Source organism: Cottoperca gobio, chromosome 20 (genome assembly GCF_900634415.1).
Source record: "Cottoperca gobio chromosome 20, fCotGob3.1, whole genome shotgun sequence".
NCBI lineage: Eukaryota > Metazoa > Chordata > Actinopteri > Perciformes > Bovichtidae > Cottoperca > Cottoperca gobio.
Genome location: NC_041374.1, coordinates 4,822,544 through 4,840,043, shown reverse-complemented (window position 1 = coordinate 4,840,043; position 17,500 = coordinate 4,822,544). Strand labels below are relative to the sequence as shown.

Genomic DNA, 17,500 nt, shown 5'->3' with positions numbered 1-17,500 from the left:
TCTTGGCCAAAGATTTGAAATATTGGATGCAACATAAAAAAGGTGGAAATACGACAAAAACATGAAGTAGCTGTAGATGTAAATGCAATTTAAATACATAGTTAAAATAACACAAACTAATATCTGTGCACCGAAGGAGTCTGCAGACCTCACTTACTTCTTTAAAAACCCAGACATGTCATGTGTTTTCGAACATTTACAGAGTGTGTTTGCGTGCGTGTTTTCCAGGCAGTGAAGAAGAACACAGCAGTGCACAGGGGACTGAAAGATAACCAATGTGACATGAAAGGACAGATATCGAGGAGACACATGATTCTGAATAAATTGCATCAAATTTCGCCTCACTTCAAATTAAGTTCACTCGTTCTGACATGTGACACTTATTCTCAACATTCACCTCTTTTTTTTTTTTTTTTGTCTTTTCCTGTGAGGGTTTTCGTGAGAGCCAAATATTTGCGTGGATGTTCTTGCGTTGGAATAATGACATTTTCCTCACAAGGTAAAACCATGTAACATGAACAGCTTAGTACAAAGTGATGGAGAGTTAATCGACACAAAAAAACACCACAAATATGTGAAATCTTGAAGAGAATCTGTTGAAATGAAGCTTTTTAAGCATTTTACTGTAGTAGAAATCACATTTCTCTTAAAATTGTTAATTGTAAACCTTCCCTTAGCTGAGAGGAAAGCACAATATGAAGGAAACAACATTTATCTAAGCAGAAAAGCATATTATTCAGGTTATAAAAACATCTGAACTGGAATGAGCTCAGTAGTTTGGTCAGTGGCAACAGACAGGCTTCAACCACACATGTTTTAGGCCATGATTGTAAAATAATGCCTTTGTTTTTTTTAAGAAATATGCGGGTATAATGTTCATTTTTGGGTCGCCTGGTGAAATGGATCCGAGTCGAGGCTGTAAATAATCCCGCGTGTGATTCGAGTTGAAGCATGCAGAAGCAAATGTAGCTTAAAAGAAAATCCATCCGACACATTTTCCCACAGAGTAAAACATTTTAGATAAAAAGGATGAAGAAAGCCGCGTGAAACAGGAAATAAAAAACAGGTAGAATCTTGACCAGTCCTTGAGCTGAAATGTATGTGTTCTTTGGCTTTCAGGCTTTGGCAACAGAATGACACAGTAGCTCAAACAAAGCTGCAGTAGATTTGACAGACACTGAAACCCCTCATCATCATCATCATCATCATCATCATCATCATGTGAAAGTCCTTAGTTTACTCCCCCCCTGTTCGTCCTCTGAAACAATCTCATGAAATTATTAATAAATACCTGTAAAAGTTGTACAAAGTTACACCGTGACTGAAAATATTTGCAGATGAAACACAAATCAGAGGCAAACGACATTATTATGCAATTGTTTAACAGCAAAGGTTCCATTTTTTTTGTCCAAAAGAGAAACTTTATCGGTGTGATTTCAATTCGATGACGGCATTTTCCTGTTGTTTTTCTTTTCTTTTTTTTCCTCAGATATTTACATACAAACAATGAAGAGAAAAGTAAGCGAGACAAAGATAAAATGTATACTCAACCTCACACATATAGCTTAGATTTGCCAGTACAAATGTAAAAATTTAGAGCACATTTACATTACAAAATTATTCTTAGTACTCAGATGCAACAGACTTTGGTAAATAGTGTTTTGATTTGGTATGATCTCTTTACTAAATCCCTCCTCGCGGGAACCAAAATTTGGGCGATAGTCTGGTCTGTAAGGCCAGAATCTAAAACTCTTTGAAACAGCACACCGTATGTTTTTACATAATTCTCAGATATTAATCTCTTTTTTCATGTTTTTGGTTTCGCCAAGGTCATTTACATAGCTGTGGTAATCACACTGACAACACATAGGTTTTGTTTGCAAACTCATTTCTGTCCATCCGGGTGACTTGGGAGCATTTTATGTTCTCATTTCAAGATGAGGTCATCCACCTTTGTTGTTTTTAACGGCTGCCACTTTTCCACTCCACTGTTTTTTGCCCGAGAGCTCGTTCATTTCGGGAGCTCCTCTAGAGAATCAGTGAGAGGGTCCATTGGTGCAGCCGGGCCGAGCTCGGGCTGTTTCAAACGCTTTATTGTGTTTTTCAAAGCTTGTCTCTTGTTGCAGAACCAGACACGCACCACCTCCCTGTCATAGTTCAGTTTCTCGGCTATTTCCGTCATTTCCTGTCCGGAGGGGTGTGTGTTCTTCTCAAAGTGGCTGTTGAGGATCTCGAGCGCCTGCGGGGTGAAAGAGGTCCTCCGCTTGCGTTTTTTGGAAGGCTCGCTGCCGATAAACTCAGTCAGGTTCTGCATGCCGGATCGGTGGCGGGCTTCGGCCTCGGCCATCCAGCGCTCCAGAACGGGCTTAATCTTCTGGGCGCTTTTAGGGGTGATGTCCAACTTCTCAAACCTGGCAGGATATAAAAGGCCAGGGTTCAGTTTGCCTGTCAGACTGCTACCTATAGTGTTCTCTTGGGCTTCCTGTGGTAGGAAAAAGTGGCTTCTCAGGATGGTGTGTCTGGGGAGAATTGAGAAAAAAGAATCTTACTTAGGTGCCCTGCCAGAACAAGAGATAAGCTGCCTGCCTTTTAGTCTCCTCTACCAGAATGCCACAGGGACTGACTAACATCCAGGAACACATCCGAGCCAAACCCTTGTATTCTGCACCTGGAAACCCCTCAGCTGCAGCAGCTGGAGGTGACGGTTGCCAGTAGTATGTTAATTTTGCGGAGGAGGCTGAGCCTCTGTCCCAAATTGGCAATAGTGGAGCAAGGAGATATTGCCAATGACTCAAATCAGGTCCAGTTGAACCAAAAAATATACAAAACATCCAACTAAATACTATACTTCAAAATGTTCTTAAATCAACAAAAAAACTAAACAGGAGTTACTCCCAAATATCCCATTTCTTTGCCTCAGGTGATAAAAAACAAAAAATCCACTAATGCATGCAGTTAAATATGGCACCATCATTTATTTACAAAAAGAGCTTGAATTATTAATCAAAATGTACATTTAATACATTTTTCAAACTTTCTTTCATCCTCTAACAACGCCTCATTTTATATTTAATAAGAATACATTTGCACACTCTAATCCTGAAAAAAACTTTACGGCCGTGTGACACGTAACAACACTGCTGCTCGGCAGGACGACGACTCCGCCGGGTGCGTTTGCTTGTGATATGAAAGTACATTGATGTTCTTATATTTGACAGTAAAAGGATTCTTCTCTTTTCATTTACTGTTATTGAGCCTGACCAACATAACCAATTATTTAGATCAATAAAGCATTGATATTTGAGAGTTAAAAGAATGTATCAGCTGATATTAGTTTTATAACCAACAGCTCACATTTTTGACGAGGATTAAAGCAGAAACGTTGAAACTGTATTTTGTAAATATTGTAATGTTGGAGAGATTTTGTATTGTTGGTTACAGGTTACATGAACACCACGTGACCACTATGGTATTATTTGTCGGTAATGCTCTTGTATTATTTACAGTATGGGGCCAACAATGCTTTCAAGTCCAAGTGATGCTGACTGATACGACTGGACAGGTTTTTAGAAATGGTTGTTGTTGTTTGTTTTATGTTTTCTGGCAACAGGGAACATGGGAAGAGAGATACGAGGAAGACGTGCGATAAAGGAACGTTTAGACTCCAATCAACAGTTACTTAACACTAAAGCTTTTTTAATTGAAGGAGCAAGTCAGGACTCCTTCTGTCTGTGTGAATCTTCTTGTCTTGTGACCTTGAGGGATCTTGTATATTTGCAATTTAAAAAAACAAAACCTTTATTTGATAGCAGACAATATGAAGGGAGAGAGAAGGGGGATGACATGTAACGGTCCCCAGCTGGACTAAAACCAGGGACCTTGTCAACTCATGACATGATGCACCCTCAGGTCTTTTTTTGCAAAACAAAACGTATCTAGATCTAAGTGAGATCTCCAGAATAAATAAAGGTTAATATAACTAACAAAGCTCATTTATTAGAGTAACAGCTGCTCTTTAAGCTCCGATTTCCCCAACATATTCGATAAATAAGCAACTAAAAGTGTTTCTGGGACAAACACGAGTGTGACGTGTGTGAATTCTTCACTGGCGAGCTCCGACGGAGACGCAGGAGAAATGTATCTGCTCTCTGTGGAACACACGATGCACACAAGACGTTTTTTTAATGGCGAGGTGAGCTGCCGCAGACAACAACAGTGAGGGAGAGATGACCATGCGTGCATGAACTTCCTCTGCTTCTACACCTCGTTGGCGCATTCCTCCTTGTCGACAGGCGGTATTATTTATAACCTGCTCCTAAACAGAGGGAAGAGGAGGGCTCCGTACTGCGGGGAATACATTAGTAAATATGAGGAGTCACCAGAGACAGGACATTTCATGGATCAACAGGAAGCGCAGATACTAAAATGAGTTGAGAGCTGCTCTGCTGGGGTATGCACTCCCTCCTGGAGTGCATCACCAAGAGGGAGAAATGGCCCTGAATGCACCTCCAGCCTCTCTTCTTGAAAGTACTTTAGGAGCCTGCTCAGACATGCTGGATGTTAAGGCCTGCGTTACAGCTTGCCTGAAGGTTTACAGACGGAAGTCTTTGAGAGGTATATGGCTAACTCGAGCGCTAGATGCTACTTATGACCGATTCACCTGGAGGATTTCACATGTGTCTCCCTTCTCATTAGTTTGTACTGTTTAATTACAATCAAATGCTTTTACTGTATAAAATATTTCATGATTTAGATTTTTATTTTGCCAATTTATTGGGCAAAGTTCTTTTTTTATAATCGAAAAAAAGAAAAACATTTTGATATTTATATTAGTTTTTTATTATTGAAACATTTGGAAGCGGCCCTTGTGATATAAGTACGTTTGAACCTGTAAGAGATTCATAACATCTATGTATTTATTACACTCTTTTATATTTCTGGTCACGTTTATTGGGTCAAATGTGTCTTTTGAAAGATTTAACCAATGAGAACAGAAAGAGTTTATAAAAGTGCATTTCATTCTCAGCAGTGCGAAAACATTTATCAACGTTTCCCATCTTAAACTGTGCAAATAAAATGAGATATATGTGCTAGTTTAAAATATATATTAGCTTAAACAAGCCACATTTGAGCTGGAAGAGGACACACGGGCACATCATTGGTTTGATGATGCCCTCTTGTAATGTCTGTGCCTGTTTAGATAAACTAATAAAGTGCCTGCAAACATAGTGAGCAATGAAAGGAGACAAGATGGAAGCATCTGTCAGTGTCTGTTCACTGTCTGGGTTCAGAGCCCCAGAGCTACCCTGACGTCCCGCTTCTCCTCAAACTCCACGTCTGTGTTGATGTTAACTAAACTAAAGCATGTGAAGTTTGGCCCTCTACTTAAAACATCAGGATGTCATGTCCAATGTCATACAAACAAAAAAATGGTCTTAACGGCATGAATAACAGCCCACTGAGTGTTTATTTTTGAAGCTAATGGCTTTTAATGTATGTTATAAATATTTGAATTATGCCTGGCTGTGAATATTTCATGTGTGATTTCAAGACTTTAAACATTAGTCAGAGATGGCTGGGCCTCGTAAGAACCCCGGCCCCTGTACGGTTTCACATTTTATCGGCCGTGTGATGTTGATGTGATGACATTTTTAAAAGGGCATGGCAGCGCCGTGTCACATAAACAGTACAGGTCATCAGTAAAGCACATGCAGAGGGACATTAACATTAATACGAAGGGGACGAAGGGGAATACTTGAGAAAACAATTTTGTGTTTTGTATGTTTTTAGCAAAGAAAAGTTGTCAATCAAACATCCTTTAATTTGATTTCAGAAAAATACATTTGACATTAACTTCCATTTGTCATTTTTCCAAATTAATCTTACACTTTAAATTGTTTTTTTTGCATTGTAGAATAATACATTTGACTATTAAGTTCTCTTAAAAGTCTCTAAAAGTAATGGTTGGCATGATATAGCCCCGTTATTCTGACTTGAAAGGGAAATGTGGCTCATTTGGCGTCTTCATGCTAAATGTTAGTCAAGTGGAAAACCAGGAGAGGATGAAACACTGATTGTCTGATCGTCTCATGAATGTATAATGCAGCATTTATGACTAAACTGTCCTCGTGGCAGCAGTAAAACATGGCAATCTTATTAACAGATCATCGCCGTCAAGCTCTCTCATGTTAAGGCGGAGCAGCCGGCGTCGAGCCTTAGTAATTATTAAATACTTTAAGTGCTTCGTGTAATACTTGTGTGTGTATTTCGCATAAGTAACGCGCTGCTGTCATGTCTGCCGGGGAAAGCGAAGGGAGTAGAAGAAGGCTAAGTACAGACATGAGAGCTTCGTTTGTCAGGGTGTTGATAGTCAATTATGTATTTTAATATCTTAATAATGTCTGTTAAAACACGGCATGAAGAATAGATGGCGGCTCGGAGCACCAGACAAGTCAGTGAGACTTTATTTGCTTTCATTTGACAGAATTGGGACATATTGATCAGAAATAATGAAGCATTCACTGCTGGAGTCTTGCTCTCTTTCTTTGTTCTTACCTGCAGATGGCAGACTGGCTGTACGCCGGCCCCTCGGCGGCGCTGAGCGCCTGGCCCACCTGAGTCTGTGTCAGGCCCAGAGACAGACGGCGGATCTTGAATGCTTTGGCGAATTCACGAATCTCCTCCAGGTTGACCCCGTCCACCTCGCTGGGGGCGGTCTGCGGATCTGCAACAACAAACACACATCTCATTTTATTAGCCCTCTGCTCCTCTGTTGCTTACCTCATTTTCCAGAGTGAATGAAGCAAACATCCAGACATATGTGATCATGATCGTCTATAAACCACTTTAAAAAAAAACAAACTGTCCAGCTCTGGGTCAGAACTTATTATTCCTCTCTGCCCTTCTGCTGTAACCGAATAATGTTGCACGAATAAATTCATCTGAGGTGTGAATACATGCGTGCCATGGCTCTGACTCACAAGTGTAAATCTTTAATCCCACATACAAAAGCATACGTACAAAACCCCAACACAGAGCTGGATAATTCAATAGATGGGTAGATGTGGAGCGGATAGACACTGTAGCTATTTTTCTTATATTTCGTCTGTATGAATACACATCTATTCTAAAGCTAGCATTCTCAAATAAACATGCAAAGATCTATAAAGACCATCTGACCCTGCGTGAAGACAGTTCAGGCCTCACGCACAAACGATTCCCGGCTCCAGCCCAGCAGAGAAAACTCTTTATGCATAAAGAAATGCTGTTTGTGAGTCTCCGCATTTGAGTAGATGTGAAAAACTTCACTGTAGCATTTTGAAGAATTTCCCTGCTAATAAAAAGTGATTACATTGTACATCAATGTCAGGTGCCCTGGCATCCTGCTTACTAAAGCAAAGTTTGTGCCTCTGAATTATTCATCTTGGTCATTATCAATGAATTATTAAAGGAATCCTCCAAGCGTATTTAAGCAAAAATCTATGTGGCTGCCATCTCGTTGTGCCTCATAAGTGACGTGTAGCGTATGCTGCGTGCACCAGACGTGTGAACACTTGGAAGATGAGGGACTGGAGACTCGGAGCCGACTACATGGGAGGGATGAGCACTCACAGCTTCGGATCCCATCATCTCCATACATTGATGAGCATCTCGTCGTCATTCCCAACAGAGTCTATTTACTCAGTGCTTTGGAAGACTAATGGTTCTCCAGAGCAACTGGTCGAACCTCTAAATCCATATTAGTCTTTAGACATGAAGTCACAACCCAAACATGACTTCTTTCTAATCTATTTTGCTATTATGAACGAGTAAAGCTTTCACAAAACAAACAGAGCAAGTAAATAAAATGTTCGAAACAATTGAGACAATCCATTTCTGGGCCTCCAAACAGCACAGTAATAATAGACTTATAAGCTTTATAATTACACGAGGACAATGAGAACCTTAAAGACTCAATCTGCTGGAAAAAAAACATTAAAATAAAAAGGCAATACTTATGTGCCAGTCACACAATGAAGTCGAGCTTTTGTCTCGGTCTGAACAAGACGGAACGATGATATATGTTTTAGTTGTGACCCTAGAAGTTAGAAAACTACACTGTGTTAGAAAAAGTGACTAAATAAAGCTGATTTAACCTTATATTGACATGAAATCTGTATCTGGAGACATTCCTGTTATTTAAATTCTGACAAACACACTGTGATCAGATCAGGTAGGAAATGGAGCATAAGTGATGTAGTGGTTTCTCTTGACAAATATAAATATAAAGTTACAATAACAACAACGTCAAGGCAAAAATGTTGCTGACATTCTTCTTTACGATTGACATTTTCCCAACTGATTATTTTTTAAATAGCATTAAGAGACATTCTCGGCTTTGTTTGTGGCCGGCGAATGCAATGACGTTTCATCTGCTCTCCTCGGAAGATGACTCTGTCACGGGATCGTCCTTTGTGTGTGTGCGCTGTAAATGATATTGAGAGGAAGCGATACGGCTCGTACTCAGCGTAAAGCATTAATTCTATTTACCGCAGAAGCGAAGCACAATGATTGCGTGCAGACTGAAAATGTGTTTATAAGATATATAAGCTACAAGTAAACACAAACTAAACACGGTGTCTACAACAAGCTGATCAATGGCGACTCGTTTTTATTAAATTCAGTGGTATTGTAGCTGCCTTTGAAATGAGTTTACATGGAGTTTAAGGGAATCGACTCTGACAAATGAAATTTATCTGAATAAAACTGAGTTTTTAAAGGCAATGGCTGCATGCTGACAGGCTGCGGCCCAGTGATTTATAAGGCCCTGCCAAAGGCCCACGCATCGGCAGAATGAAACTTATGTTCATTAAACATAACACACGCCACTTTGGATCGTCTAATAAACCAAAGAATTGACAGGCAAGGAAAAAATAAAACAATCGGAGGAGGCGGGGATCAGTCAAAATCTGTCCACACAGAGAGTAACGTAGATACAGTGCGGCCACCATGTTGAATCTTTAAAGGGACAGTTCACCCAAAACAAAAACAATACATTTTTACCTGTGGTATCCAGCCACGCAGAGAGTTTTGGTTTTCTTTGAGGGACTATTTATTCAGTTAAAAGTAGTTCTAATTAAAACAATTCACAGTATTGCAAATATGTCCATAGTATCATGCGTTTCTGCCTATATTTGATTTTCCTGGGTATTTTAAATAACTAAAACCAACTATCTTATTTTAGTCTGATTTTCTTAAAACAAATAAAAAAAAAGGCCAGGGCATATATTTAAAAGATTTACCTCTTCAGTAGAAACACATGTGTTTGGGGCTGCATGGTTAGATACTAGAGGTATGTGAGAGAATATGCTTTGTTGTAATTTAGGGGACCCAACCCTTTAATATAATACACGAGTCAGTGGAAACAAAGAAGGCTTATAGTTTTTTCTTCCAAGTATTCGAAGGCATGTTGTGAGCTGTGTTGGACACTTACTGCTGACCAGCTGCCCCACGCTGAGGGCCGAAGAAGAGGAGGAGGTGGAGGAGGAGGAAGAGGCCTGGTGGAGAGGACTCTGTCTGTGTGGCATGTGGAGCAGGTTGGGCTGAGACGATGCGGGGCCTATCTGACCCTGCTGAGCCTGAGGCATCTGGACACACACACACAAATACACAACAGAGCTGATATAATATATTGACAGCGTGCAGTACAGAAAAACAATATCCATTATTCCCTGACCCACATCATCACAATAATCATCATTTACAGTAATCATGTCATTATGGTGATTGGGATATAATATTAAATCTAATCAACCAATCAAAAGTTATTAAATTAGCCACTTAGAAGCTGAACATAATGACATTAACGTTGTACCTGATGATGAATTAATGGTAATCACTGCCTAACAGAGCAGAATCTAGTGTCAACAGTCTGCTCAATAGACTGCAGCGGTGGTTTACTATCGCAGGAGACTGTGAGTCAAGCGATCCACAGCTTTACAAGCGCTTCTCTGCGGAAATCAACTTAGTTATAAAAAATTGAAAAGCGCTCATGACAATTAGAGTCTCTTCTCTCTCGTCATCGTGCCAGTGAGGATGCTAATAATGGCAGCCTGGATCTGAAATATAAACATGTGGACACAGCAGTCCCCATATCAAACATAATTCATGATCCACAAGCTGCGTGCTCTGATGGCGAAAGAACGATGTATTTTCATGTTTTATGCACATTTGAATAGCTTTTACAAGATCAAGATGGTACGTCTTCACTTTTAAAGCGGAAAGCTGTCCCCGTCGTAAGCGAGGCTGGCTTCTTCTCTCCCCCTTTGCTATTAATTATTTTCTCTTTGGCATGTGTTTGTTTGGATGGTGGGGGGGTGTCAACAGCGATGCACACACTGTCAGGACTGTTGACAGGCTCGGAGAATTATCTAGCTTCACTGGAAATATTCTAGACGGCAGGCTCTGACAACCGTAAATTATGCCCGAGGAACAATGTGTACATGCGGGCTTTGAAGTGGAGACAAAAGCATAAACATTATTACAAATGCATTAATTCATTCAAGAGTATGATCTGGTGTTTCGGCGAAGCCACAATTAGTCGTCCATCTGCTGAGAGTTCCTCCTTTGTGCACTATACGGGCCTTCAATGTAAACTTTTACCCTGTAATTCTGCGCTGACACCGTCATTATTAAGTCAATAACATTTCCATTGTTGTGTGCATGCATCTGACTCCACAATTGAACCCTGTATAGATCTTCAAGTTTGGAGGAGAAAATGTTTGGGAGTTTCTACACTAGACAGTTTAAACTCAAATCTAGCGTAGACAAAAAAAAGAAAAGAAGCACTTGTGTGTTTTATGCGTCTTCCTTTAAATCAAAACAAAATACTTCTTGTTCAGGTCAGAGAGGACAAATCACAAGGCTTTGAGAGTGTGATTGAGGAAGGAGAGAAGGAGGGAGAGGTGGAGAACACAAGTGTTTGAGTTTTAAGTGGGGTGATGAAAAGTGTGTGTTCTTTTTTCTTTTGGTTTGGGCTCTACAGGGGCACAGCAGGCTCACTGAGACTGAGTCTGAAAGGTTGGCTGACAAGTGCCACACACACACACACACACACACACACACACACACACACAGACACACACACACATTGTGAACAATTGTAGCAAAAGCTACAATTTTCCAAGTGGAATGATGCAAATGAGCGTTAAGAGTGTCGAAGCAGGAAAAATACGAGGTGTTTAGCATAAAGCAGTGCTGGAATATTGCTTTGATGAATAAACAGAGGTCTGGTCTGACTCCACTAGGTGTTGCTCATTCAACAGTTTTAAAGTCAGCTCTTGATCATTGTTGAAACACCAGTTTAAGTATATAATAAGCTGCTCTATCTTCCTCTTTGTGTGTGTGTGTGTGTGTGTGTGTGTGTGTGTGTGTGTGTGTGTGCTTGTACAGCAGAGAGTATGTTACCTGCTGTCCAGGCTTGATTGGTGACAGCGTGATTCCCTGGGTGTTGATGACAGGCAGGATCTGATTGCCGATCACCGTGGCGATGATCTGGCCTTGAGCGTTGGTCAGAAGCTGAGGTGTAATTGGCTGTACCTGCAGTGCTGGGTTGCCACCCCCTGATTGGCTGGAGGGCCCTGCAGAGTTGGGCATCAGTGGGATTGTTCCAATTATCTACAAAGGGGGTAGAGAGGAGATGAAATCAGCTGGGCAGTTTAAAAAAGAAGATGGAGCAGAGAGGGTAAACGCTACTGGAGGTATCAGACTTAATGATCTCTGCCGCTGTGAGTCTTTTTGTGATCGGAAACAAAGCAAAAGCCGGTCATCTAGTCGTGTTATGAGGTTAATCAGAGCACTCTGTGTTTGACTTGGTCGGTGTGTAATTTTAAGAGAGAAACATGCACAAGTGTCCACTGATGATCTGTCACTGAGGTGCTTTTACAGGCTAGAGCAAGTGAAGCCAAAGCAGACTGCTGGGAGCGCAATGCAAAGGTCAGCGCTGAATACCTGTGTGTGTGATGGTGCACACCACTGACTGTATTATCCATCACCAGGCCAAGACTGGGATGAGTGTGCGTATGTGTGACAGTGTGTGTCTAAGTGTGTTTGTGCTTAAGTGTCTTTGTCTGTCTCTGGTGAGAAGGAGTGAGGCTGCTGAGAGACAGAAACCTCCAGTTCACCCTCTCTCTCTCACACACACACACACACACACACAGGCAGAAGTGGGAAGAAAGAGCAAGAAAAGAAACAATAAGAGGGAGAAAAGAGGAGCATCAGAGAGTGAGACAGGACCCTGCGTTTCTAATTCAACTCTCAGGGTCCCAGGGGTACTTCACCCCTCCTCCACCCCCCTCCAGCCCATGCTTTTCCTCTCCTCTGTGGCTGTAATCAGGAAGGGCAGATCAAAGGGGGCGGCAGAGTGTCACTGCAGCGTTTTAGCTCTCAGAGCAGCCAGAGTGTGGCAAGAGTGGCGCTTTAGGGGGGACTTAGCGCCTCTTCACCATGATGAAGGTTAATGTCATCTGGGACTGGTTCTGAGCAGCCGTCACCCCGTCCCCCCGCTGACATCGCTCCTCCACCAAGCCTCATTACACCAGAGAGCAGCTCAACATGGATGAGATGCCCATCATTCCAAATTCTCTTTTTTGGCGACTGGGCAAAGAGCTACTTTTGCAAAAAAAAAAAGAGACCGTCTTGGACTCTTCTTTCTTTTTTAGTGCAAGCTTCTACACCTCAACACAACACAACACTACAAACAGCTTCTACATAGCATTAGCCGAGCCTTGTCTGGCTCTCTGGTCTCAATGATGCGTTTCAGCGCGTGGTCCTCCTCCGCCTCCTCTCCCCCCGTCCCTTTGACATAATAGGGAGGGATCAGTGAGAGAAAGGTGGGCCGACAATCTGTAATTCATCCCTGCCACGGCTCATTTGCTTACGTTGCTTCGCATTAGGGGAGAGATAATTTATCTCTCTCTCTCCGCGCCCGCTTTACAAATTCGCTGTAATGCTCTCCTGCCACTTAGCATATTTTATTGCCCTGCCTGACGCTCTTGTCTCCGGTGTCCCACTGATCCCGCTTTGCATGCCACTGTGGCAGGGAACTTGTTCCGCTCAATTATTCATCATCATTGGACTAAGTGGTTGTTCTATAAGCATAATAAAAGAGCAGGCAGCTGACAGCTTAGCTCTCGTCCCTGTCCCACCATGCAATGCTTCTCCATCCGACTATCTCAGGCAGATGTTTCATGGCAGTGTCTCGTAGCTCTTCTCGAGCTGGGAGAGTAAAGTTCTCAAGAGTAGTCAACTGTTTGAGTGCTAATTCATAGACAGAAGGGAATACTTTATTATTTCACTTTCCTAATGGGAAGTATTGGATGTATTAATGCTGAGGTGTACAGAGCAGAACCCTCATTTATAAAAGTATTCTTGAGCTTATGGCTTGAGATAATTAAGGCTTGGAATCAAAACTCAATACTTTTTGATTGCCAAGCGAAACGCTAAAAATCTGTAGTGTCACAAAGTGTCAATCAATGAAACAATTCTCAGGTTTATTAATTCTTTAACAGAAATGTCCAGACACACAAGGATTGATTGTTAAAGTCATCTTATCCTAAATATAAAGTGACGTTAAAAAAACGATCCTTTATTATTTAACACTGAAGTATTTGGAAGTTTTGCAAGATGTGTGTAGGGAATCTAAATAACCATTGAACACCAGTGAGGTTACTCTTAAGAATGTTGCACAGTACTCCAAATCAACCAGCAGGAATGTCTCTCTCTGTTCAAAAAGCCTACATTTGATGGAGACATGCAATCGTTTCCATTTCTTAAAGTGCAATTTCATCGTACCCCCATTTGATAAATAAGCAGCTTTCTCTAACCTTCTTCTCATTCACTGCCAAGGCCCTCTCCTCAGTTATCTTTCAGTGTGTTCCCCTTTATTTGGCTTCCTTGTGTTTGCTTCCCTCTCCACTTCGTATGGCATGTGAGTAACGTGCCTCTCTCCACCCAGCAGAACTCATTAAGATTATGCTGCTCTTGTTTCCACAGAAATGTCATCTCATCTCTCCAGCCAGGGCAATCTGTGTCTTTAGCCATGGTCGCCAGGCAATATCTCTGCCCATTTTTCTCTCCTCCACTCTTCAAGCGGTGAATTGAGACCCGAGAGGGGAAAATGTTTGGAAAGTTTGGACTCGTGTCAACACACAAGTCCAAAAAAGCTAACATTCAGAGCAAATCAAAGGCTAAAACAGCAGACTCATAATGGTGCACTGGACAGAAGACAACACTGGGTAGGGTATTTTCTATTATTATAACAGTCTTTGTTTTAGTTTCTCAAATATACAACAGGACAGCAGATACTGTAGATTAGTGCAGCGATGATAAGTTGTTTATTTATCCAACACAAAACGTTGCTGTTGAAGAGTCTCAAAGGAAAGAATCTGCTGCTTTTCTCTGTTCTACATCAATATTAATGTAATATAATACTTTTTTGGGAGTTTTGTTTGAACACATCAAGCAATCTGGGAACGTTTAGGGCATCGACAGAATAATTGACACAGAAAATAATCAATAGTTGCATCCTTACAGTAGATTTACAATTACAAGGACAATAACAGTTTTTAACTGCGGTTACACTCGATCTAAGGGCTGGAAGCTTCCATCAATACAAAGGTCACATGTGCTTTGCAGGTTAACCGTGCATGTGTTTCTTACCTGTTGTTTTTCTGTATTAGTGCCAGCACCGTCCACCCCCAGAGGCCAAAGCCCTCACTATAGGCTGAGAATGCTGGGAGTAAAAAGGATGGATGGCAGCGCAGATTCAGGGAGGAGAGGGTTCTCAAACACAGAGCTACGGCACCAGGGTTTATCAAACTGGGATTTGCCACACACTCGCACCATTCGAGTGGTGTCTCCCCCTCTCAAGACGTACGGTACGCTCCATGAAACAGCCCTGAATGTCCTCATTGCACAACACAGTTTTACTGCCATATTAGAGCTGCAGGCAAAGTGAGAATTTGCACTGAATAGAAAAGATTTACAAAAATGCCACAGATTGTCAAAGGAGAAAAGAAACAAATAATCAGGCGCGAGAGTGATTTAAAAATATTGAGGCTTTTATCCACAGACTTAATCACTGTTGCAGAGGTGGTGAGGATAAAAGAGCCTCGTTGATTATCCTTGGGGAATAAAGAGGCTCAGGCCAATATAATTAAGGTTCAAAAACATATTGAACTCCAAACGTCTATCAAACATGGCACTTTTCAAGGTCCCAGAGCTCTTGCTTATGAAAAGGTCTTTTAACAGAATTGTAGAGGAAATTAGGAGGTCAAAGACAGTATACCGGGTTTTAAATTCAAGGGAAGGTGACTTTTTACTCATCAAGTACAGTGATAATAAAGATTCTTCTGTAATTTCCAATAACACATAGATAAAAGCGGTTCTTTGGTAAGTACAAACCCAAATTAGATAAAAGTATCTCCACTGCCTGCTGTTGTAGCTTTTCAATGCTGACATAAGTTCTCAGAGTGGGTTGTTGTGGACCTCCAGCCTTGTTTGAGGAATGTATTAGCCTGTATAATCTCCTCAGTGTTCGGGGGTGAGGTGTGGGGACCTTCTGATATGGCAGTGCATGTTTCAGAGCCCTCCGTCTGAATAATGCTGTGGAATAATGAGTTGGGGAGCAAAGGCTGTAGCCCACGGCTTTGACCGTCTCTGTGACCTGATTATGTCGGGGACTGTCAGCCGCCAAGACACTACAAAAGCACAGAGCATCCCATCAAGTCCATATCCACAGTGATCTGTCCCCAGTGCTCCAGGCACCTTGTGGACCAGGGAAGTCCATACTGTCTCATTAGTGACGTTTAGCATCAAGCGCTCGCACACGGATAACACTCTACTATAAACAAGGAGGCATGGTCACACGTGTGGTACCGAAAATTCCAGAAGGCTAAATGTCAAGTTTAACAATTACAAATAAACACTTTTTGCTTGTTTTCTTTAGTGCAAAGAAACGTCACGCTTCAGTTTCGCCATGTTTGTGTTGAGTTGCCACGAAGGGCAGTGCAAGTGTTAAAAGATGAAACAAGGGTTAAGGTAAATAATACTAGAGTGGCATGAAAGGGCACATTGTCCATACAATCCTCCTTTAATACGTGCTTGTGTGCACCTGCGATAAGATGATTCATTAGATAGGGTCCCACAATGACAAGCATCATCGTTCAAGCCTCTGGCTACTGATGGAGCAATTCTGCAGCCACCCTGTAAATATGACAAGGTCAGCGTTTTACTGCGACAGGCGCATGCGGATAAGAGAAAGAAGAGCTTTGTTTATTCCCAAAAAGCTTAATTTATGGTGGGTTGGCCACTAGAGTGTAGACAAACAGATTCAAGACAACACACAGGCTCACCACTAGAAATCGATGCGGAAAGATCAGAAATACTATACACATGTTGTATTTGGAGCGGCACATTCGTACATGATAGATGGTCCAGCAATATCTCTTACAAATCTGTGACCAAGGAAACTAGCGTTTAATTATCTGTATGTGTAATGGATCTTTAGGGTTAGGGTCCACTGCACAGCACTCACCTGTCCTTGTGCGTTGGTGACCAGCTGTCCGGTGGCTCCTTGCAGGTTTGACAGGGTGTTGCCGAACACCTGAGAACCAGCGATGGATCCCATGGCTGCTGCTGCTGCCGCTGCTACCGCCGCCTGGCTGGCCAATGGATTCAGCTGGTGAGGGAAAATAAATCATTCGTCAAAACTCGATCTGTTTATGTCACCTGTGCAGGTGTTTCCTAGTATAATGCAAATTCTCCCGCCACCCCCCCCAAAAAAAAAAGAAGCAGGTTCAGGAGGGCTCATCGTGGGAGGGCTTCATTGTTGCCAAGGCCAGAATAGGCTAACTGCAGTGAGGCCTGTATAGTCCAATAGAGAGAGCTATGCAGTCCATCACACAGTTCCCAGAGGTCTTTGCTCCTGAACCCAGTGGGAGGCTCGAGGGTAGGGAGGAGCAGTGAGAACGGGAGGCTTGTTGTGAATAAGTGGCCATTTTACCACTCTAAGTGCTTCCTCTGGCCCCCGGGGCTCCCCACGGGCCGAGCCGAGCCTCTCCCACCCGCAGCACTGGCCCAACTGCATCCCGCTTTCACAATAGAACCAGGCAGTGTGGCCATGCATCACTGTATCGCCAACCCCTTCAATACGCTTCGACTAAGAATTCCTCCTGCTTCATAATGCACTAGCACACTGTTACTTTTGAAGAAGAGGAGGGTTAAAATGACCATCTTTACCCCAGCTGTAATGGACTCATCTGGTCTGGCCTGTGGTTGTGAAAAGAGGCTCCTTGCATCGGGGACAGGTTGTAGAGCCCCGCCACATCGCTGAGATTACCCATATAAATCAAGCTAACCACTTATTAGGGGGCTGAAAATGCACTGCTGATTTGGTTGTAGTGCAGCAGAGCAAAGTCTTATTAGGTTGAGTAAGTAGATCAAAGACTAAGGAGAGATAGGA

At 42.1% G+C, this 17,500-nt stretch overlaps 1 protein-coding gene across 3 annotated transcripts in view; it reads right to left on the bottom strand.

The window, feature by feature from the left end:
• pou6f2 (POU class 6 homeobox 2) overlaps positions 1-17,500 on the bottom strand; it is a 68,617-nt gene that overhangs the window by 264 nt on the left and 50,853 nt on the right. For 2 of the 3 annotated variants that reach the window (XM_029457698.1, XM_029457699.1), the window contains 5 exons: positions 16,574-16,717; positions 11,446-11,655; positions 9,473-9,626; positions 6,556-6,724; positions 1-2,519 (listed from right to left, as the gene is read on the bottom strand). The exon at positions 1-2,519 is cut by the window's left edge and continues 264 nt beyond it. In XM_029457698.1, coding sequence (XP_029313558.1) covers positions 2,012-2,519; positions 6,556-6,724; positions 9,473-9,626; positions 11,446-11,655; positions 16,574-16,717 — 1,185 coding nt within the window. In that variant the 3' untranslated portion in view covers positions 1-2,011. The remainder of the gene's footprint in view (positions 2,520-6,555; positions 6,725-9,472; positions 9,627-11,445; positions 11,656-16,573; positions 16,718-17,500) is intronic. The other variant, XM_029457700.1, reaches the window with a different exon arrangement.